Source organism: Ambystoma mexicanum, chromosome 1q (genome assembly GCF_040938575.1).
Source record: "Ambystoma mexicanum isolate Mex_15411 chromosome 1q, UKY_AmexF1_1, whole genome shotgun sequence".
Classification (NCBI taxonomy): domain Eukaryota; kingdom Metazoa; phylum Chordata; class Amphibia; order Caudata; family Ambystomatidae; genus Ambystoma; species Ambystoma mexicanum.
The window spans coordinates 1,004,055,884-1,004,080,056 of record NC_090922.1 but is presented as its reverse complement, the minus strand read 5'-3'; the positions used below and the strand labels follow the sequence as shown (position 1 = coordinate 1,004,080,056).

General features: G+C 48.1%; 1 protein-coding gene across 1 annotated transcript in view; it reads right to left on the bottom strand.

Moving 5' to 3' along the window:
- The window catches only part of PIGK (phosphatidylinositol glycan anchor biosynthesis class K), a 577,610-nt gene extending 553,809 nt beyond the window's left edge, over positions 1-23,801 (bottom strand). Inside the window, exon 1 of the mRNA XM_069641674.1 lies at positions 23,549-23,801. Coding sequence (XP_069497775.1) covers positions 23,549-23,647 — 99 coding nt within the window. The 5' untranslated portion in view covers positions 23,648-23,801. The remainder of the gene's footprint in view (positions 1-23,548) is intronic.
- Between the last annotated feature and the right edge of the window lie 372 nt (positions 23,802-24,173).

The window sequence follows — 24,173 nt, the reverse complement described above, 5'->3', positions numbered from 1 at the left end:
TCTATCCGTGTTGTAGCTTTTCTAAGGGCGTGTGCAGTGGATTTTTAACTTAGTGAAGTTTTAGGTTGAAGTTTTTGTTATGCGGTTGATTGATTGACTGATTAATAATAATTTTGTTAATAATTGCGTTTAAATGTGATATTGAATTGTGATGAATTGTTTTGATTGTTTTGTGTTAAAAGTACAAGTGTACTATAATACACAATAAAATAAAAAATAAAGTAAACAAGACGTTAATATGACCAAGTCTCTTTTCAACATACCAACTCAGTTGGTGAGTTTTCTGGCAGTACTCTCCTGATAATAATATCCCCCTTTTGGCTCACTTAGATCCCCTGGTGTACTCACCTGCTAGGTATCCTTGTCCAAAAACATTTCACTACTTGATATCTTTATCAGGCTTCTCTGTGCATTAACTTTATCCTTACATGTCACACAACTGTGCCTCTTCACTAGCACACTTTTGCTGACTTCAACCGTTACTTGTACCAATTTCCCCCAAATTGACATCCAGTATCTGAGGGTTTGTTCTAACTGTCACTTTCAACAACATATCTCATGACCCTTGGCAAAGCTTGTTCCATGTTTCACCAACTGACATCTCATGTCAGGATTGCACCACATTCACCTTTTCCATTGAATTCATTAGGTCGGCATTCAAAAGTACTTTAAATATGCATTTCAGGGGATTCCAAGATGGCCGCCGACGAAGTGGGTCGCGTTTAAATCGCGCTCCGCCTGGGCCGCCAGAGAAAACCTCAAAGCAGCAATTCAGATGAGGAAAGTGATCGGGTCGCCTTCCGGACACCTCCTGGCCCCCCCCAGAGAAACAATCGCGCTCACAATACGCTGCATACATTGAGCGGACACGGGGTGCAGGACGGCCCATCCCCCAAACGGTAAGAAGCTTGAAAGCCACCCGCGTAGCAGAGCCGCGAGGCCGAAGGAACCCCTGGAGCTGGGTCGGAGGTGGACAGCCCCCTCCCTCCGCTGACGGCGCACGAGCCACGGCAGGGTGCAGCGAGGAGAGGAGGAGCGGTACCGAAGGACGGGGAGAATCTCCCCTCCTCCATGATACCGTCAGGAGCGGCGGCGGCAGATCGTAGCGCAGGCCGCGGAGAGGAGGTGAGGCGCAGACATCGGAGGAGTCCCCTCACCCCCCCCGCAACGAGGAGACCGGAGCGGTCCCCCCCCCACAATGAGGAGACCGGAGAGGCGCAGCAACAAACACTGGGGGGGAGGGGCAGTGGGACACGGGGGCGAGTTGCAACGTAGAGTCGGGCACCTGTGTTTCCGCGCTCCCCCATCCCCCGGTTACACAGAGACTGCTGAAGGTGCCGACTTGCGGGGAGCGGCGAGGGGGGGGGGAGGAGTGCTGAGGAGCACAGAGGAGAGCTCAGCGGGTGCTTAGATTCCCGGGTCGGCATCCCCTGGACATTGAAGGTGTTCGTGTGGGGGGGGGAGGGGGAGACCCCAGCACGAACAGACCCTGGGAAGAGTGCCATTTAAGGAGGAAGGAGGACATTGGGGGATGGACCAGCGAGAAACGGCCCAAGCAAGGACTCAGGAGGAGGGAGTCCTCCTGAACACGCTGTACAGTATTATCTGAAAAGGCATCCGCAGAGGAAGGAAATTTACTTATAGCATTGACAAGGTGTGGTGGCCCCCGCATAGCCCAGGAGCCCAGGAACTCATTGAGACCATGTCAAGGGCCAAGGGGAAAAGCAACGCCACCCAGCAGACTCCACAGGCACAAAAGCAAGACGCAAACATCCTACAGATGTGGTCATCCGACCACAGTACGCAACCAAAAGGGAAGCCCCAGGAGGACCAGCTGGAAGAGGGAATGACACAGACACACCAACAGCTAGCACCCTCTAGAGAAGATATGCATGCTTGGTTTCAGGACCTGCAGGAAAAGTTTATGTCTACAGTACAGGAGCAGTTTATGACAATGAAAAATGACATGAAACAGGCGGTGCAAGATCTTAGAACAGATGTGGCAAAAATAGAGGAGAGAGCAGATATCCTGGTGAAGGCAGTACAGGGCATCGAAGAAGAAACGCAGCAGGTCAGTGAAACGTAGGAACGATTGGTGTCCCTTACCCATAATCTGGAAATTCAATGTGAGGACTTGGAGAACCAATACACGCATTAAAAACATGGCAGAGACAGTACTGGATAAAGATCTTAAGTCCGCAGTGAAGGAAGTGTTCAGGGACATCTTAGAAGCATCAGAGACGGACATGATCGGGATAGACCGGGTCCACAGGGTCGGTCCGAAGAGATCAGGAGCACCGGGAGAGAGACCACGGGATGTACTGGTGGCTCTTTCCTCGTATCCACAGAAAGAGTCGATCTTGAGAAGGGCCAGAGAAATGGAACACATTAGAATGAACAGACAAGAAATACAGCTATACCAAGATCTAGTCCTGGTGACTTTGCAAAAAAGAAGAGCGATGGACCCACTGGTCAAGGCTCTGGTGGCGAAACAAATATGATACAAATGGACCTTCCCTTTTGGGCTTACCTTCACGTGGGAAGGGAAACAGAGAAGAGCGACCACATGGGAGGAAGGCCTCAATATTATGGGAATCCAGGAGGACGAAGAGGAATTTGACCAAGCAAAACCTAGAGGAGAACCTTCGAGGAAACCTAGGGGCTGGGAAACGATAAATAAAAAAAAAAGGCCAACCGTGGGAATGGAAGGCCACAGGAAGCAGCCTTGAAACATAAAGCAAAGAGGAGGGCCGTACACATGGGAGGCGACGCGGACAAGGCCCCCACCGGGGGTGGGTGAAGGAGAAAGAATTGCTACAGATACGGCAGACCTGGCGGGCCAAGCCGGCGTGGAATCCGGTAACATCGGACGGTAATGTGGGGTTTAGGATTCCCCACGAAAATAGCCCCGAGTACAAGCAGGGCGGGGAGCTCAGGGCGCAACGCTCTAGCATCAGAAGGAACCCTTGCCCTACTCGGGGCGAGTTGTTTTGTTTATGGGTATTAGTTGGGGGGGTGAGTTCAAAGGGAAGGGTCAGGGGGAGGGGGACAGGCAAACATCTGCAGCGGCAAAGAGGAGGGAATCAAGGTCAGGCACCATGTACTCTATAAGATGGGAAAAATACGCATTGTAACTTATCAGGGGCACAAATCACCCCACGAAGAGGATAAAATTGGAGAAATTTCTTAAAAGGGAAAGAGCGGATCCCCTCCTACTTCAGGAAACCCATACAGAATAAGGGACAGACACAAAACACGCATAAGGGGATACAAAATTTGGGCCCAAGCAAATGCAACAGAAAAAAGAGCGGGGGTGTTGATAGTGATAACAGAAGGACGGGACACCACACTGGAGGAAGTCACCACAGACACAGAAGGAAGGTTTGTGTTCGCAAACGTGGTGATAGAGGGCCAACGCTTAACACTGGTGTCAGTTTATGCGCCGAATGTGGGTCAAGATGGCTTCCTTAGAGACGCTCTGGGAAACATGGAAGCCTTCGCAAAGGGGGAGGTGCTCCTGGGGGGAGACCTTAATATGGCATGGAACCCGCAACTTGACAGAAGCACAGGGCGTATACATGGTCAAGGGGCACCCTCAAAACGCTTAAAACAACAGATGGACCAAATGGCCCTGAATGATGATGTGTGGAGGGAGAGGAAGGGGGGAAAAGAGAGGAGGTACACGTATTTTTCACATGTCCACAATTCCCTGTCAAGGATAGATTACTTCTGGCCATCGGTGGGGTTACTGGGCAGGATACAAGGGCTGGAACTGGGGACTATCGCCTTGTCCGACCATGCACCCCTATGGCTAGAGCTAAACTTCCCTGGGCGAAAAAATGGGCTGTGGAGGCTACCAGGGGATAGAATACAGGACCCGGTCATGGGGGAATCCGTAAGGGAAATGATTTTGGAGTATTTTACACAAAATGACACAGGGGAGGGGTCCATGAGTACAGTCTGGGAGGCTTTTAAGGCAGTAATACTGGGGAAGATGATGGCGCTGAAGGTTACAAGGAAAAACAGAGGCATATGTGGGGAAAAAGAACTAGAAAAGTCTATAACAGACCTACAGGAGAAAATAACATCCCACCCCACTAGAGTACTAAAGAAACAGCTAAAACACACACAGGGTCAATTAGAGATGCTTCGCACGAAAGGAGCAGAAAGAAACCTACTATTTCTAAGACAAAGATACTACCTAAAAGCAAATAAAGCAGACAGGCTACTGGCAAGGCAACTCGGAGCGAAACAGAAAGATACAACGATTAAGAGCATCAGAGATGGGACAGGAGGGCAGCTGACTAGTACACAGGATATAGGGGAGGCATTTAGGAAATATTACCAAAATCTATACTCCACAGACTACCCGGATGAGGAGGCTCAGGACAGATAACTTAGAACCCTTCACTTCACACAAATTTCAGAAGAGGACAAACAGGCCATGGATGATCCAATAAGAGAGGAGGAAGTTAGAAAGGCAATAAAAGATCTCCCGACAAATAAAGCTCCGGGCCCCGATGGCTTCACGGCCCCTTTTTACAAAAAAATATGTGGACATACTGACCCCGGCCCTAACTAAGCTTCTAAATTCATTTAAAGACAGTGGAAACGTGACACCCACAATGAATGAAGCGAAAGTCCTAGTTTTTCACAAACCAGGGAAGGACCCGGCTCTCCCCGCATCTTATAGACCAATCTCCCTAATAAATATAGACGCCAAAATTTATACCAAGATCCTGGCAGCAAGAATTTCCCAACTACTTCCAAAATTAATAAACTTAGATCAATCAGGATTTATCCCGGGAAGGCAAACCCATGACAACATTAGGAGGATCATCCACTTAGTGGAGAAAATAGGCAGGCTTCTGCATGCCGTGTGTGTTTGTGCCGAGAAAGAGGGTTGGGACTGTCTGGTCCCAATTCACACTACTGGTGGCAGGATGTCTGGTATGCCTGAATGACTGGTACCACCGTGGACTGTGATTGGTCCAACGAGGCGTGCATGCAAGAGAGCAGATCTTTCATTGGTTTTCCCAGATTTTGGCACAAAACTAATCTTGGATAAGAGAAAGGGCTCTGCACCCATTCCAGGTCGATCAACTGAAGTTCTCTCCGAACTACAGAAGGATCCAAGTATCCTAAAAAGCTGAAGCAGACCCGTGGAACAGCCAGAGACGTGCTGGAAGGATTGGCACCCTGAGCCTGCTGTTGTCCCGTCAGACCCCTGCTTTTGCATCTATCACAGAAGGCCTGCAAGGGAGCTTCGACCCTTTGGAGTGGTGGGAACAACATCTCCTGCCATCTGTTGATTACCCTCCAAATGTGCCTCATCTGAAGTATTCCTAGGCCATCCAGCGAACTGACCAGCTAGAACCCGGGCTATCGCATAGGAGCGCTGCTGTTCCGAGTTGACACTCAGGACTTGGGTAATCGCTAGCTTGTGGTCCTGGGCCCTCTCCCACCAACTTTTCGTAGTCCTAGCTCCTCTGTATTACGATTCAAGCAAGTGTGCCACCATGTGAGCATTTGCAGTTCCTACATCACCCTGCTGTGGTGACGGCCATTGTAGGAGCCTTGCATGCCTGTCCCCATGTGGCCCGAGACGTGCTGCACTGCAACTGTTTTTCTTCAGTGTGAGCTGAGAAAAGGCTACTGTCCCGCTACGGACGATCGTCCCATCTCGCAGCTGCTGAGAGCCAGAGTGACGTGCAACTGCAGGGGTTAAACCTACAAGTGACCAGGACTAGACTGGCAAAGTTTGGTCCGGACTGTATCGAGGATCTGCAAGTACTTGCATCACTTACTGGTGGTCCCCTGGCATAGCCATTATTCTGTACGCACAAGAACCTCTAAAAGGTTACTCACCTTAGCTGGGCTAGCCTGCGCTCCCTAGCTTGTTTGTTTATTAATTTGTAATACGCACCAGATCCAGAGGTATCAGGGCACAGAATGCAAGACGATACAAGAATATTTTCAACTTAAGTTACATAGTTTACATAGCTAAGTGTACAATGGTCCCCGATGAGGTGCCAGCCACTACTGCATTTAAAACAAATATATACATACAGAGAAAGATACAATTATTCTAAATTACATATTTTACAGTGTTAAGGTATAACATATTCAAATGTATGCAGATACTTTATACAGTCAGAATATAGTTAAAGCTATGGTACATGAATGTGAGGGGCAATCATGGGGATAGGTTAGTGGTAATTTTCTTTGAGCCATTTAATAGTGTTACCTCTGAAGTTAAGAAAGTTTTGATCCACCATTAAAGCAGGGGGAAGGGAATTCCATAACTGCGCTGTTTTGACTGGGAAGCTGATCCCCCCCCCGCCCAACTTTTGTCAGTTTGAACCTTGTAACTACTAGGCAATCTGCGTTAGCAGATCTGGTAGTTCTTCTGTTAATTCTCGAAAGTTGCACTGCCGCAAGGGTAGACCCTCCTCGAAAGGTAAGACACTGTTCTTCATCACCTCAAGCCCCTGCCTGAACAGTTCCAGCTCCCTGAAGAGGATCCTCTTTCTGTCATTATGCATGACTGCGCATTTATAACGCACTACTGTACTTTTCAGCACAAGGCTCCCCACTTCGTAGGGCTGGACTGCTTAAGTTAGGGATCGATTCTGAAGAACTGCCTAATGCTAGATTTGTGTAAACCCACACTTCTGTTACAGCTTGTGGCTGTGTTTGCACCTTTACTGAATGAGGTGAAACCCAACTGTATAGATGTTAAATAGTGAAAGGGGTGTGTGTTAACTGTTTTATATTACTGTGGTTTATTCATTGTTTAATTATAAGGCCTATAATACATGTATATGTATTTTTGATATACACTTGTCTAAGCGTATTCTGTGGAGTTTTACTTTGTGTGCTCATTGTGGGCTTCCGATCACACTCACCCCTCCTGAGACTTAGTCTTGACCGCCTGCCAAGCTACCGGGATTGGTCTGGCTTGTCCAGAAGGTTCCCCTGTTCCACTAAACTAGGGTGGCTTCCTAAACTTCTGCCCACCAGGTCACAGTTAACTACTTACCTCCTTTTTGTTGAATACGTTATTGAATGCATTTTTAACAACCTAAAGGTGACTTGTGAAATCAAGGGTATTGATCCCTTCTCCACACGTGGGAGCCACCCATTTGAGGCTATGGAGGTGTGCCCGCTCTGCAAGAACCTCCATAGGAGTCTGGGCAAGTGGGACCTCAATGGGAAGGATTCCCTCTAAGTGACAAGGACTCACATTCCGAGGAGGAATTCCCTAGACCAAATACCCTATGTGAATACATGGGACTACCTGCTATGAAGACTAATCTGTCCTCCTTATGGTTGGCTCCAGGCAATGTGGCATCAAAACATCCATACCAAGGAAAAGGAGATGTCTCTTTAAAAAGAGACTGGTATATAACTGAGACGAGTAACTCTTGTGAGGAGAAAGAGTATGGGATGCATGGGAAGTCCAGGTACGTGATTACGCCTTGAAGAGGTGGAACAGAACGAAGTCGCAGAGCCCTCCATTCTTGGAAAGGCAAGGAGTGAGATGCCAGAGAGCCAACAAATTCTGCAATGGGATAACTGTGGCCGAACGAGGAGCTAAGACTTATGCAAGGTAGTGGCTTGATCATGGCTACTGCGTGGGGGGAGGCGAGATGGCCATCGAACGATGGCATGATCATCGGAGAAAGGAGCACTAGCTCCCTGCAGCCCATGTTCGTATATGGCACCCCAAGTCAGAGGAGCCGAGATCGCTACACCAGCCAAGCCATGCACAGAGAAGAGCAACCGAGAAGCCGAATACCCAAGTACACACCAAGCCCAGTGGGGCTCCCCTGCATTGCAAAAGGTCCCAGGGAGACTGGGAGAGGTGGGAGGCCACCGGGGCAAAGTATTGGGTGGAGACAAAACTCTCAAAGTCACAGACATGGAAGTCAAACATGAAATGAGCAGAATTGTAGCTATCGGTTAGGATTCGTCCCCGAGAAGCCCCAAAGGCAATCCCATTTTTGTGGGCATTCCACTTGTCCCATAGCCTGCGAGCGTCCGACGAGGATGAAGGCAGGCACACGTGTCATCGCAAGGCACAATGAGGCGGCAGAGCTGAGAGCGCGGCCATGCGGTGGGGTATTTTTCTCCTACCGAGTGGGCATGCTCCAGCTGGCCGAAAGAGAAGAGGATTTCTTCTTTATATGGAGGTGCAGTTGGAGAATATGCTGTTCTAGCAACGGTCGTGATCATCAAGTTGGATGGAAGGTCAGTGTTAGGGAAATAGGTGTTTAGATTTATTTAGGGTTGTTTCCTAACTTCCACATTACTGGATATTTAGATTCATTGAGGACAGCAGTTCCTTCAAAGGTAATTATATTTTAAACACATAGATATTGCCTCAGTTCCAAGGGAGTACTTTCATATGTTGTTGGTTCCTTTTCCAATTACACTCCATTTGTAATCCTCACTGCACCTACTGTCCGGATATAAGAAAACAGAGGGTGTGTCACATAGCAACTCCATCGTGGAGGCGATACTGAAAGACTTGGCCCGAGCTGTGCAAAGGTTGCAGGTTGCCACATCCCGCCACGAAATTGAAGTCCTTTTTTAAGTCAATGATCGCCTTGCAAACTACTGTGGAACACCTGGCCAAAAAGCCTTTTCAGGGTAGTTATCCTTGGGGAACAGGAGCTGGACAAGCCACTTCTTCCGGGTTGGGGGTGTGGGGGGCACCTTGCGTACTGATCCCAGACCCATTCTTGCTCCTGCTATCATACCCAACCTGGGGGGCAGGCAGTATTCCTCTCCTCCCATGCCCACGAAAGACAGGGGGACCCCAAAGACTTCAAATCTTTTATGACGAAATTTCATATTCATTAGCTAAACAAACCTCAACTGTATGCTTCAGATCAAGCTAAAGTAACTTTTATTTTGTTAAACTCAAAGAAAATAGCGCTTTCCTGGGCAACTCCGTTTGTCATTAATATCAGTCTGTTATTGAGCAATTAATATAGATTTTTAGAATCGTTCAAAGCAATGTTTGATGGACACTACGCAGCTCAATCCCACAGGCATGAACTACTGAATATCAAACAAGGAAATAGGGATTTACTCATTTATATAGCCCACTTCCGTGGGTTAGTGTCTCAAATGGAGTGACCCGAAGATGCACATCTTACGATTTTTCATAAAGCACTACGAGAAGACATGAAGGATGCCTTGTGCTAAGCAGTCAAACTTCCAGACACTCTTAGATTACACTCACTGCTTTACACTCACTGCTTTAGTCTTTCATCTTGAAAAACGTTCTAGTGATTGAAAAGGAGACTGAAGAAGATGGGAAACTTGCAGTGCCATTTATTCTCATAATAGGGTACTTCCCTCCCTTAATGACACCGAGCCTATGCAATAAGGCAGTACTAGAAGTCCCATCTCTTCTGAAGAACGAGAACGAAGACAAAAGCAGAAACTATGTTTCTATTCTGGGGAAGCTGGACATCCGGTCCAATTATATCGCCGAAGACCTTCTCATAATCCGGGAAATGATTCTGCCTGTCCTTAAATGGAAATCTCAGGTCGGTTGACAAACCTCAAGAGTTACCAAGCCCTTATTTGGCTAATGACACCTGGTCATTCAAACCATTTCTATGTTTTGATTGATTTATATTTTGAACAACTGCAGTCGGAAGGGATTATTGCCCTAGAGGATAGCAGCACCACAGGCAACTATTGATCTTGCCTTTGCACAACGTTAATAGGTACCTCTAAACTCCAAAGCCAACAATGAAACCATTATGTCTGTGGATGGCTCGCTATTGATTTCCAGAGCTCTCTCCTAACATAACAATACTCTCCTAATGGACGTGTACCACATAACATCATGAAGATGTATCCTTTGCTGCTATTTCTGCACCATATTTTCAGGTTATACTAGGTATTCCCTGGTTGCGACCTCATAATCCCTCAATTGATTGGAAAAACCAAAAACTCTAATTTCAGGGCAATCAATGCCTTTCCTCCTGTACCTAGATCCTGAGCCCGTATTGTCCCCTTGAGAGTAAGACCCCTAGGATGGGGTGTCTTCCTCCTTCCAAAAAAGCACTTGTTATACCCACCCATCTTCCTCTGGAACAACGTGATTACTGTGATGTATTTGACCCCAAGAGGGGCCGACAAACTACGCGCTCATAGAGAGTATGACTGTTGCATCTAGTTGTATCCAAACTCCATAATTCCTTATGGTAGGGCCTATGCTCTCTCAGAGAAAGAAATCATCATCTTAAAACAATATATAGAGGACAATCTCGAGAAAGGGTTTATACGCCACAACACATCCTCTGCTGGTGCTTCTCTATTCCTAATTCCTAAGAATAATGAATCAGACATCTGACCCTGTATTGACTGCAGGCAACTCAACGCTATCACCATCCATTGTTGGATCCAGCTCGAGATAATAACATCTATACAAAACTCAATTTAAAAAGGAGCCTAAAACCACCTGGTTCGTATGGCAGAAGACAATGAATGGAAGACAGCCTTCCGAACACAGTTTGGACATTTTGTATATTTAGTCATGCCGTTTCGGCTCTGCAACGCCCCAACAGTGTTTCAATATTTCCTTAACGATATATTCTGTGATCTTTTTGGATATTTTTGTTGTCATCTATTACGATGAAATTCTCATAATCTCACCTTCCTATGAAAAACATGTGATACATATACCAAGAAAGTTTCTGTGGATTTAAAAAGGCTTGCAAAAACTATCACCAGTAGAATAGTCCATTTGAGCCAAGTTACACATTCCACTACGCTACCGAGCAGCCATCGCTAAACGTTCACCTCCAGTTCTGATACACACCAGCAAGGTACTACGTGCATGCAAATTAGCCCAAATGCAAACCTTTTTTCCAGGAAATTGTATTTGTCTTAGAGGGCAGTGCTACTTTATACATATCTTAATACATATATATTGTTTATGTCACATATCAATGACAGCTGTCCATGAGTTATGAAATTGTTTCTTTTCTACTAAAAAAGTACCTGCTGGGGGGGGGCGTGGCTTGGAGCGCCATCGATGTGGTCTCTCCTCTGAAGCCGCCCGTGGGATGCCCGCCGCCTCTGTCAAATTCTGGCGGTTCCGCTGAGGCTACTGGGTCGCCAACGCCATCTAAGGCGACCGGAACCTACACAGCACAACCTGGCCCAACATGACCTTCGAACGCATGACCGTTCTACCCGAATCCAGCCGCCGAACCCTGCCCTCGTCACCAGCCGAAGGATGCAAGATGGCGGCCACACCAGAGCCTAGCAACATACTACGTGCCTCGCGGTGACGAAGCTGTGGAGTGCCAAGGAGGAAGAGCGGACGGATGCCTGACTTTCCTCAGGGGCCCGCAAACCCCCCAACACAGAACCGCCCGGATCGTGCCAGTGGTGACTGGTGTCCACGGCAGGGGCTTCTTTCGGCGGCTCATATGCTCGGCTGCGAGTGGGGTGCTGGAACCCTCTCCCCCCCCCTTTGTCCTGAGCGGACTCGGGGCCCTGACGCACACATCGAGGCGTCATGAACCGGACCTAGCCTGTTGAAGATGCAGAGGCCCCCAGCAATCACCCAAGGTCCCCCCCGGCCTATCACTTCCTGGGGCGCCCCGGCCCATCCACCCACCCAGTGACCTGGAACACTGCGGGGCAACGGCTGCTCCCCGCCAGCTTCTCTGCTACGTTTGAATACTCCTTGACAGCTAACGGCGGAAGCACACGACCCACTGCCCCAACAACTCTCTGGACTCTTCGGGACCAGATCAAGCACGGAGCTTGGAGCGATATTCACCCCTGGGGTCGTCGCTACAATCCTAGTCCCCTCTGCGACTCTTCCGGCCGAGACCGCCCAGCACAACCAGCATGTCCAGGCAATCAAAAGTTAGCAAGGGCACGGATATATCCACCATGTTCGCCGCACCGGATAAAAATAAGAAGCAAGATCCTCCTAAACTGACCCCACAGAAACCACAAAAGGACAGGGGAGCCCTCGCTACTAAAGGGGACCTAATAGCCTTCATGGCGGACATTAAGTCAGAGTTCCGCTTGTGCCTTTCAGAACTTACCACCAAAGAAGAGCAGACAGACCAGAGGGTTACAGAGGTCGAACAGAGATTCAGAGAAGTCGAAGACCAGACTCGGGATCACACTACCACTCTAGGGGAAATGCAGAGATCCATTAATACCCTGCAACACAAATGCGAGATCCTGGAGTTTAAACACGAGGACCTTGAAAACAGGGCACATCGCAACAACCTCCGCATTCGGGGGGTCCCAACCTCCGTCCCTGACAACAAGCTGGTGGACTACGTGGGGAGCTTCTTCGAGGCCTTACTACCGGACCTGGATAAATCTCAACTCTTGCTAGACCGGACCCACAGGCTACGCCCGCGCCGGGGGGTGGACTCAGATCCCCCCCAGATGTTATTACCAGGGTCCACTTCTACACGACCAAAGAGGCAATTTCAGCGATCAGCCACCAAGGAGAGGATATCACCTTCCAGGGCACCCCACTTCAGATTTACCAGGACCTCTCACTACTCATGCTAGAGAAAAGGAGAGCACTCCGACCCCTGGCACTTTTCCTCCAGGACCAGCAGGTCTGCTACAGATGGTTGTTCCCGACGGCTCTGCAGTTCACATACAAAAGGCACCCTACGCCGGATTAGCCACCTGGAGGGCGCGGAGAAAATCATGCACCCGACCTTGCCCAGAGAGCCCTCCACGCCGAACCCGGAGGGGGCTGGGGACCCTGAACCACTCCCCTCCACAAAGCCTAGACGATCGTCATGGTCGACAACACAGCGGAACAATAGAGGGAGATGATCAGAGGAGCTCCTGCGTCTCCAGATACTAACATCATCCTAGCCCAAACTGACTTGGCCTCACCTAAATTTGGAACCACCACCTCACTCCTAAACTGATAAGCCTCGAAGACGGAGGCAGAGGGCCATACCCATGGCTCATACCCATTCCAAGGATACTTTCCACCTCTGGTTCCTTGGAAACCCACAGTACACAAGACTCGATGGGACAGTTGGCCCTGTTGGCCAAGGGTGTGTCCGTACTCACAATGTCGACCCACTCGTCAGTTAAAGTTGCAGCCCCCTGTTGGGGTCCCGCGTTAAAACCTCAAGCGCAGGATGATACTCTAAAGACTCACAGTGGAAATGGGAGTTGAATCACCATCTCCCGGCTCCCCCCCCAGTAATAGAGAAAGAAAGGACATCAGACCACCAAATCCTGAGGCTTCTCTCCCTAAATGTTAATGGACTGAACTCTCCTAACAAGCGAAAAGCAATTCTACTAAAACTCCAGGACGAAGATGCTGCGGTAGCCATGCTCCAAGAAACTCATCTGCTGCCGGCGGATGTTACTCGGCTTCGCTCTCGGCTATTTCCGCTTCAATTTTTCGCCTCTGGAGCAAGCAAAAAGGGTTGTTTAGAAAAGACTTGAACCCGCAGGTTCTGGAAATGAAAATATGCCTGGAAGGCCGATATATAGCTGTCAAATGCCTCCTACTAGGAAACCTATATACCTTTATCTCGGTGTACGCGGTCAATCGCACTTTTATGACACCCTGGGCTCGTCTCTCGCCCGTTTCGTAGAGGGCCAAACGATAATCGGAAGGGATTTCAACAGGGTTCCTGACCCCACCAAGGACAGATCGCAGCCCCCCCCCCCCCCCGACTCCAAGCGATTTTGCCCAAGCACTAAGCCTCCTCCAGCTGTTCAGGTCCTTAGAGATAGTAGACACATGGCGGGTGCTTCACCCCACCGAAATAGACTACTCCTTTTACTCATTCGTTCACCGAACATTTTCGAGGATCGTCCTTTTCTTGACCTCCCCGCAAACCTTGGCCTTCATCAAGGAGGTGTCCATCGGCACAAGAGTCATATCTGATCACGCCCCAGTGATCCTGGAACTCCGGGCCCAGAACCCCAAACTCGATAATCCACGTAAATGGTCCTTATACGACCCGATCCGGAATGATATGGCTACAAGAGACAAGATCGCACAGGGGATAAGAAATTTCTTTGACGAGAATCCAGCCTCAGACACCTCGCTGGCGAATAACTGGGACGCCATGAAGGCAGTGATTAGAGGCACCCTGGTCGCCCAGGGAGCGGCCTATCACCGGGATAGGCGACAGACTCGGATAGCCCTGGAAGATGAGCTGAAGGAAGCTGAGGCAGTCCTCAGGGAAAAGGGTTGGTCCCCTAAAATGCAGCAAATCATACGCATGGCGAGGAAGAAACTAGAAGCCCACTATGCGGAACAAACCGCACTGCTGATGGCGAAAGCCAAACAGTCGTACTACGCAAAGAACAACAAGGCGAACAGATTCCTGGTGGCCAAATTGGCCAAGCAGAGATACATTAATACGATCACCGGCCTGCGAGATCCCAATGGGGTCATACTATATTCAGAACCTGAAAAGCAACGATTGGCAACAGACTATCTGACCCAAATCATGACGGCAACCCCACGGAACCTACCACAACAGATGGAATACCTGCAGAAGGCAGCATTGCCCCGTCTCCCTGACACGATGAAGAGCGAATTGGAGAAGCCCATTACAGAGGAAGAGGTTGAGGAGGCCATTAAATCACTTAAAACATGGGCCCCAGGCCAGGACAGCTTTTCAACCAGATTCTATAAACTATTCAGATCCCAGCTGATTCCCCCCCTAGTAACTTTGTTCAACTCCTTCAGGGAAACGGGATCAGTAACCCCATCGATGCAGGAATCAACCACCATCCTCTTGCCCAAACCAGGAAAAGATCAGAGAAACCACCTCCTATAGGACGATTGCACTTTTGAACATTGACGCAAACATATACTCCAAAATTCTGGCGAATCGCCTGAGTCGCGTCCTACCGGAGATTATCCACCCCGATCAGGCAGGTTTCATCTTACACCGCACGACAGGAGACAACATTCGGAGAACCTTGAACCTGGTAGACCTTGCCTCCCAGAAACTAGTCTTAATGGCACTGGACGCGGCCAAGGCATTTGATAGGGTGGATTGGGCGTTCATGAAACACACCCTGGGGGCCTTCGGCTTCGGGACAGCATTTCAAACGATGATTCTAGCTAATTATAGCAGACCAAGAACCTTCCTGAGAATCAACGGGCACAGCTCGGCTCCGATCCCCCTGTCCTGCGGAACCAGACAGGGCTGCCCACTATCACCTCTGCTCTTTGCACTCACCATGGAGCCCTTTGCTCAGAGAATCAGGCGAAACAACCAGATCAAAGGCCCACAGAGTGGCCCCACGCAACACAAAATCGCCCTAAATGCGGACGACGTACTGCTCACGATCTCGGAGGCCCAGTCATCCCTGAAACATGCGCTACAAGAAATAGCCAGCTATGGTGAGGTCTCAGGCTTTACAGTAAACTTCGATAAATCATCGGCCCTAAGCATCGGCCTCACCCCGGCAGAGCGTGAACCACTGGCTAAGATGTGCCCGATAACATGGGAAAAACATGGGAAAAAAAGAGCCATCCCCTACTTAGGGGTCTACATCCCAGCTGACCCAAAAGACACATAAAACTAACTTCCCCCGGTTGTTCAAAGAACTGGAAAGAGACCTGAAACGTTGGGCGACCCAGGAGATTTCACTGCTGGGGCGCATTACAGCCTGCAAGATGAACCTCCTTCCAAGGTTCCTGTACGCCTGCGCCTCCCTCCCAGTAGCGATTCCCGCACCAACTCTTCGCGATATCCAGAGAAAGATGTTGAAATTTATCTGGAAAGGTAAGAGAGCGAGAATCCCCCTCAGAACATTACTAGGGGGCTCCAGACTGGGAGGGTTGGGGGTCCCAGACTTACGGGCATACAGAGTGGCGGCTCAACTAGCACAGGTCCAGGCGTGGCAAATTACTACAAATCGCCCTAGATGGGTAGAACTGGAACAATCGCAAGTGCCCCTACCCCTGCGATTTTTGCCAAACATCCCACCCCCCCCTCAGAGCACACTGGGGAGACCTCCTCCTATCAACCAAACATACCCTAAGCTCCTGGGACTGGGCGCTGAAGAGTAAGGGAGTGCCAAGAGGCCTGATCCCACGATCCCCGGTCTTCCATAATCCGGCATTCTCACCTGGAGCACACCCCCGCAACTTTCAGAACTGGTTAAATGGCGGGTTAGAGACTATAGGCCAGCTATATACGGGTGAGAGGCCCCTCACATTTGAGCAATGTAAGGAAAAGTTCCAACTCCAGGAAAGGGACAGATTCACCTATATCCAACTGCGCCACTGGTGCTCACACCTGCCAGCAGCGACACGCCCTCCCACCGCCCTGGAACTCACACTTGGAGATCTTCCAGCTCGTGGGAAAGTATCCACTCTGTATAGGCGCTTCTTAGGTGAATTCCTGATCGCAAAAACTCGCTGCATGGCCCAGTGAGAGGCAGATCTGGGTCACCCAATAGACGACCAAACCTGGGTAGACATTTGGACCAGAACTCACGCCTCATCCACCTGCATCACCAATAGGGAATGCGCATATAAGATCATGTTACGGTGGTATTACCCGCCCCTTAGACTCCACCACATAAATCCCCAATTAGATCATTCCTGTTGGAGAGGATGTGGCCGCCCAGGCTCCTTCTTTCATATGTGGTGGGCTTGCCCAAAGATTCAGCAATTCTGGAAGACGTGTTTGGGAACCATCCCGCAAATCACTGGAACGGCGATCCCGCTGGAACCAGAGCCAGTCTTGCTAGGAGCCCCGATTTCCGCCATCTACCCACTCGCCGGGACCAGATCGAAACTACTCACACACTGTCTGCTAGCAGGGAAAACGGTGCTGGCCCGCTCCTGGAAGTCCCCGGAAGGCCCACACATGCCCCAATGGTGGACTAAGCTTTGGGATATTCTGATTGCGGAGAAGGTGACGGCAGCGCAGGCGGGAACTCTCCACCAATTCCAGAATATTTGGGCCCCAGTACTTGAATACGACCAGCGCTTCCCCGCTCTGACCTACAAACCCACCAGGGCTCGATGGATCCTGAAAGACCAAGTGATCCCTGAGGGAGACACATAGACTGAGGCGCAAATTAGGCGTTCTAGGAGATAGGAGATTAACAAGGGGGGGTCCTGGGAGTCCCTCTGCCAGACATTAGTCCTGGTTGCGAGAGACTTACCCAGAGTCTTTAGCTCACTATCTTTCACAGAGAAGAAATATCCTAAACATATCAGTCTTTGTCCTGCCCTGGGGCAGTCCAGCACCGAAATGCTAGGCAATTCTCCTCTGAACAAGAGTACCAACAGCATCCCCAGACACGTGTTTCGGTCTGGTTGAACCTCATCAGTAGGGAGGAGCTGTGTCTCTCTAAGAATAGTGAGCAAGGGGTCCACGTCTGGATTCCCCTAGTAACTTAGGGTGAGACCCAAAGTTACTTGCATATGCAGATTAACAAGGGGGGTCCTGGGAGTCCCTCTGCCAGACATTAGTCCTGGTTGCGAGAGACTTACCCAGAGTCTTTAGCTCACTATCTTTCACAGAGAAGAAATATCCTAAACATATCAGTCTTTGTCCTGCCCTGGGGCAGTCCAGCACCGAAATGCTAGGCAATTCTCCTCTGAACAAGAGTACCAACAGCATCCCCAGACACGTGTTTCGGTCTGGTTGAACCTCATCAGTAGGGAGGAGCTGTGTCTCTCTAAGAATAGTGAGCAAGGGGTCCACGTCTGGATTCCCCTAGTAACTTAGGGTGAGACCCAAAGTTACTTGCATATGCAGATTAACAAGGGGGGTCCTGGGAGTCCCTCTGCCAGACATTAGTCCTGGTTGCGAGAGACTTACCCAGAGTCTTTAGCTCACTATCTTTCACAGAGAAGAAATATCCTAAACATATCAGTCTTTGTCCTGCCCTGGGGCAGTCCAGCACCGAAATGCTAGGCAATTCTCCTCTGAACAAGAGTACCAACAGCATCCCCAGACACGTGTTTCGGTCTGGTTGAACCTCATCAGTAGGGAGGAGCTGTGTCTCTCTAAGAATAGTGAGCAAGGGGTCCACGTCTGGATTCCCCTAGTAACTTAGGGTGAGACCCAAAGTTACTTGCATATGCAGATTAACAAGGGGGGTCCTGGGAGTCCCTCTGCCAGACATTAGTCCTGGTTGCGAGAGACTTACCCAGAGTCTTTAGCTCACTATCTTTCACAGAGAAGAAATATCCTAAACATATCAGTCTTTGTCCTGCCCTGGGGCAGTCCAGCACCGAAATGCTAGGCAATTCTCCTCTGAACAAGAGTACCAACAGCATCCCCAGACACGTGTTTCGGTCTGGTTGAACCTCATCAGTAGGGAGGAGCTGTGTCTCTCTAAGAATAGTGAGCAAGGGGTCCACGTCTGGATTCCCCTAGTAACTTAGGGTGAGACCCAAAGTTACTTGCATATGCAGATTAACAAGGGGGGTCCTGGGAGTCCCTCTGCCAGACATTAGTCCTGGTTGCGAGAGACTTACCCAGAGTCTTTAGCTCACTATCTTTCACAGAGAAGAAATATCCTAAACATATCAGAACCCACATCTGAGGACGGAGGGGAAGGTGGGACGGGAAGGAGGGGGGGGGGAAATCGGGGGGAAAAAAGGACTGGGGATCAACATGCCTGAATGGGTGTTGCTGACAATGTTTTGTAATTATCAACCTGCCTTGATTTAAAATAAACAAGTTTAAAAAAAAAAAGTACCTGCTGCAGGGGTCTGTCCTGTATGTAATCTACAGGTCACATGAGGTTATGCATATATGCAAACATATGATAATGCAGCCATAGATAGAAATTGAGCATTGCAAAAGGACGGGAAGGAAAATAATACAGTAAAGATAGAAAGGAAGGATAGGATAGTAGGAAGTCAAACAGTGATTGGCAAGAAGTGATGAAGAATGTATTTGAAGACAGGGGCTAGTCGCATATAGTTTGAGAATTGGAAAAGCTTCAGAAGACATGTTTCATAGATTTTTCTATTTTGCATTTCTTGAATACTGACTCTGTTTTTATAATACAACGGCCAACCAGTGCTGAGTTGGGGAGTAATAAAGACTGCAATTTGGGTACAATTTAATAACAAGATCAGGCTGGCCAACAGTATGCACTGTAAACATTACTATTGGTATTTAGGGCAGGGTTGGTCTTGAAACATTATATATATACACACACACACACACCACAAAGAAGTATGTGTAATTCATTTATTGCACTGAGAATTTACTTATGGGGAAAAAGAAAAAAAGAGGAAGGTAAAGTTGTGCTGCTTTACAATGGGTTTAAAAATATTCTGTAAAGTATGGCTTTGTGTCATTTTTATTTATGCACCAGTATATTATGTCAAATGTACCTTTTTCTTTGTGTATCTTTATTATTTATATCCATGTACTTATATATCCATTCCACCATTGCAGTGGTGAAGGCAGGTGTGTCCAAGGCAGAAGAAAGCTGTCCTCTAACCATCCTCAAGAACATATGGGTAACTGCTGTTTGGAACAAGGCCTGCCAATCTGCCAGCTGCGCTGAAACCAGGCTCTTCAATGGAGGTGAAGGACTCAGCCAGGTGCCAGCCATGCTCCCTGGGCTGAGAGTGGGCTGAGAGTGCAGAGTACCAAGAACTCACCTTGCCTAAGAGTTGCTGTGGTGGGATTTACAGCAACCTCAGTAGCCCAAGGCAGCTGGACTCCTATTTCTCCTGCTTCAAACCATTCTTGAACCAGGTCCAGCCTGTTCGCAGCCTTCGAACCACACAGGGCCTAGGGTACTGCCTTTGGCAATCTCAAACTCTGAACCGCTGCTTGCATCCATTGTACTGGCTCGAGGCTGCATCGTGCCAGCTATGTTCAATGCTGCCAGCTATGCTCAATGCTGCTTTGGCTCTAGCAACAGCTCACCTCTGCAGAATCCTTCGAACCTCTGCATCTCCGAAAAGCACATTGCACCATCAGGACCTTAACCTCGACACAACGTATCCATTGTCTATACTAGATCGACCGCCAACCTAACCCTGGTGGACTCTTTCAAATTGCAGGAATCTGCATGGAATCACCCAGAGTTCCACTTGAAAAACTTGACGGCGTGATAAACAGGATTTATTGCATTAGAACCCAGTACAACGTGTAAAAGCAGCACCAAGAAGACCAATTCGACACTGTATAACCACACAAAAACAGAATAGGGCACTATTCAGAGGCCCAGACCCCCTGGTCTAATTTCTGGACCATAGTGACTGACAAGCCACCCTTTTGCACCTTTTCCAAAAGGCATTTCCTTTTTCAGGTTGACAATACTATAATTTCTTGCCTGTTTGCCGCTACTCCAGTACCCAGAGTACTATAACATATATGTTCTGTATTTTCTGTGTTCTCGCCACAGAGGTGGTTGTTTGTTAGCGTTTTTCTAGATAGTTAATTAAACATTGGATTAATTATTTCATAGAACCTTGCTTGGACATTTCTTTATTTTGAAGTATTTCTACTATTGCTGTTTGGGTTGATACTGGTAACACATCCCCACCCAGAGCATTGACTGCCCTCAGCCCACGCTACTACAAAAAGGGAAGGTGGTATAGCTCGTGATTGTGCTGGTTTCACCTATATGATGGGGATCACTGTTGCTTTCGAGTAGTGTGAGGCCGAGTAGGTGTCTTAGACCCTACTCATCTCTTGACTCCAGCATAGCGGTAGTAATTGTGTCATAGACACCAAAGAGCCAAAACTAAAAAAAGAACGTGATTATCTTTAGTTTGTTTTCACCAGACACTCCCTAGGGAGCCAAGGACCACGGGAGCGAATGAGCAGAGGAACAACTCACAGCTCAGAGGGGAGCCAAGGACCAAGAAGAGTGACCCAGCAGGGAGCCAAAACCCAAGGGGCGACTAATTAGAGGAGACACTCACAAAGGAGCCATGGACCAGAGAAGATTGACTCACCAGGGACCTAAGAACAGAGAAGCAACAGAACAGAGCCGCCAAGGGACCAGAGGGGTGATGGACCAGAAGAGAGTGGCCCACCAGGAAGCCAAAGAACCAGAGGATAATCTCACATGTAACTACGGTTTCCAGATAACTCCATGTCATGAGGGACACCCTTCTGTACTCCTTGGTATTGCCTTTACCTTATATTTACTTCAATCGATCATATTCAATTGAAGTGACTGCAGCCATATGATTACTAGCAACTATAAAGGGCCTGATTCATGGAGCATTTTCCTACAGGATTGTGCCATTATAAAATGCTTCCATGAATCAGGCCGAAAGTTTATTGAGTTTAAAATACAGGTATGCCCAAAGTATTGAATGCATGTTTTTCTCAATTGTTGCCATTTTTGAATAGGAGAAAAGTACAGCCATAGAATAGTGCACATTAAAGGATCACCACCTTTCACAGATTTATTTGTTGGATATTTGTAATGTGGGTATACAACACTTGGTGACAAGACAGCCAAGTAGGGGCGGGAGACAAGGGAGAAAGATAAAATAACGAATTAACCTACTAGGCCTTTTGACATTCGGATCGTGCAAGTGCAGAAAAAGAAGTGCGAGGGAAGGAGGAAGTGCAGGTCAGAGCAAAAGAAGTACAAGGGGCTTAGTGCAGGTGTAACAGGGAGGCCGTAAGGTAAGTGCCATGGAAAGCAAGTAAAGCGCCGGGAAGAGACGGTTGGGGGTGATGGTGAGAACTGGGTGGAGGGGGCCTGGGACTCTGCAGAACTCAGAAGGGAACCAGGCGCCAGTCAGATGAGGAGGAAGGAGATTAGCTGGGGAGGAGAAAGAGAGAGAAGGATAAAAGGAGTGGCTTGAGGAGCTTCCGGAACTTAAGGAGATTGGCTAAAGCCGGAGAGGGGCTGGGAGACTTCCTGTACTACGACGGGAGGATAGCTACGGGGCAACACACTGTCATGCAACATGGGTTCATTCCGGCACCAGCATTTAACAAGATATAAACACCAATATTCATGCAGATAGGCAAATAACATTTTCCCTTACCAACATTGTTTAAAGCCATATGCAGTTCTAATTTAATGACATCCACAACATGGTTAAGCAATGTTTGTAATTGTGGGTTGTATTGTAAATTATGATTCAAAGGTAACACCAATAAAACATACTCTGAAGAGATATGAATATGATACAGTATCTTGATTAATTTGCACGCACAGTTGGAATAGTCATTTCAATGTATTACCATATTTTTGGATATTTGTATTGGGGAAGAACCTACTGCCCATTTTAGTTTGGGCTATTAGGTGTTGCTTTAGCCCCACCTATAAGCTGAAACTATCGCTTTAGACTAAAGATAGGTAGAAATGGCACACCGGGAGGGACACAAAGCTTGTAGGTGTGGTTTGCCTCCATGACTGCCCATGGCCATGCTAATACCTATGGCCACTTCCACCCAGTTCCTGACCCTCCCGCCCAAAGCCGCTCCTCATAGGAACACTTTGAGCTCGTGTTAATCAAGACTTGCCCTCGAAGTGCCTTCCAGTGTTTTTTCAAAGCATTCTTGGAGTTGTAAATGACTCCGATGTACTCAAATTGTCTAAACCAAGGTCTGGCTTCAGCAATTCTATTGATAAACACTATGCCTGTTCTTCACTGAAGTCCTGGTAAAAACAAGCATTGGCAAACAGTCTTGGCTTGTGTATAAGTATTAGGCATTCGACAGGCACTGTTATTAGAATCCCATAGGCTTGTACTGTTTCGCACCTGCTACCATCAACAGCCAGTTCATAGTACTAGTACTACCGGGAAAATGCATTTCCCATGCCTTCACAGACTGTTGGCATTGCAAAACGTGTTATTATCCCAGGTAGGGTCTATTAAAGCCCAAAGGTAACAAGAGCCAATAAAGATTGCACATCAAAAAGGTCAAGCCACGCCCTTATCCTACCCGCCATTTTACTATCTCCTTGTTGGATGCAGCCAAAACACTGTTTTCCTTTTCCACCTCAGGTACCATTCCAAATTCCAGTCCCGTAATTGAACTATTGCAAGGTTTATTTGTGTCCATTTGAAGAATCGACATTGAATGAATCTCCGTAGACGATATTATTAATCACTGGTGCATGCAGAAATAAACAAAAGAAGCACTTAACACTCATGACAGTACCATGGCACCAACTTGAATGTCTAAATGCCACCAATTTGTCCAAATCACACCCCAAAAACCTTATGTTTTGTCAATGCTAAGGAGCCCATAAAAATCACGTTGGCTGAACTCAAAAAAAGGTAGGGATATTTGTGCGAAGGGTTCACGTTAACACCGCTGACCATGTCATAAGATAGCGGCGAATCAGAAAACACAAACAACTGCAGCGTCTCAGCTCAATGGTGAGAAACTAAGAACCGGATACGTGAAGCACTGTGCCGACGCTATACATCAGGTAACGTCAGTAGTCTTATGCTACACTAACCAAGTTGCCCACACCCAACATGGCCGCCACAACATCACAGATGCGCTTTAGTCATTTCGACGTTCTCGGAAGCAGAGCAGTCCCTTGGCATTAGAACCACGGTCCTCACCTCCGCATCTTGGCAGGTACCGATGCGCCACAAACTAGTACAGAGGAAGGAAACGACAGCTGTTGTAACCCATGAAGTGGTGCCAATGTGCGCCGCCATCCTTGCCGGTCCAGCAGTGACTTCCGACTCAGTAATGTCACGTGACCTGCCAAATTGCTCAGCTGTTCAGGGTCGCATGTGTCATAAAATAAAGAAAGAAGAAGGACCGAAATTACTGTTTGTAAAACCGTGCGGCCAGCTTGGAAGTTTAAAATAGAAAAAAGGACCACAAACTTACATATTGACGCATGAGCTCTTAATTATCCTGATTTCTTTTCTTTTATATTAGAAATAATTAAATCAAGATTAATTCTTCTATATCTGTATAAGCAATATAAGTAATGTATCTTCAAGCTATGTTTACATTGTTCTTGCAATTTACTGAATACAAATGTATTAAACAAGAAAAAACGACCACAAAGGCTATTTTGTTATGTAAGGCGGCATTTGGAAGTGTAATGTATGCCTTTTCAAAGCAATGTTGTTGTCTGGGTGGTCCATTTACACACATGCCAACATTCTGTGGCACCTAGGAGGTGTTGGGGGTCGGTCGGCACCCCCATGCGTGCCCGTGAGCCCCTCACCC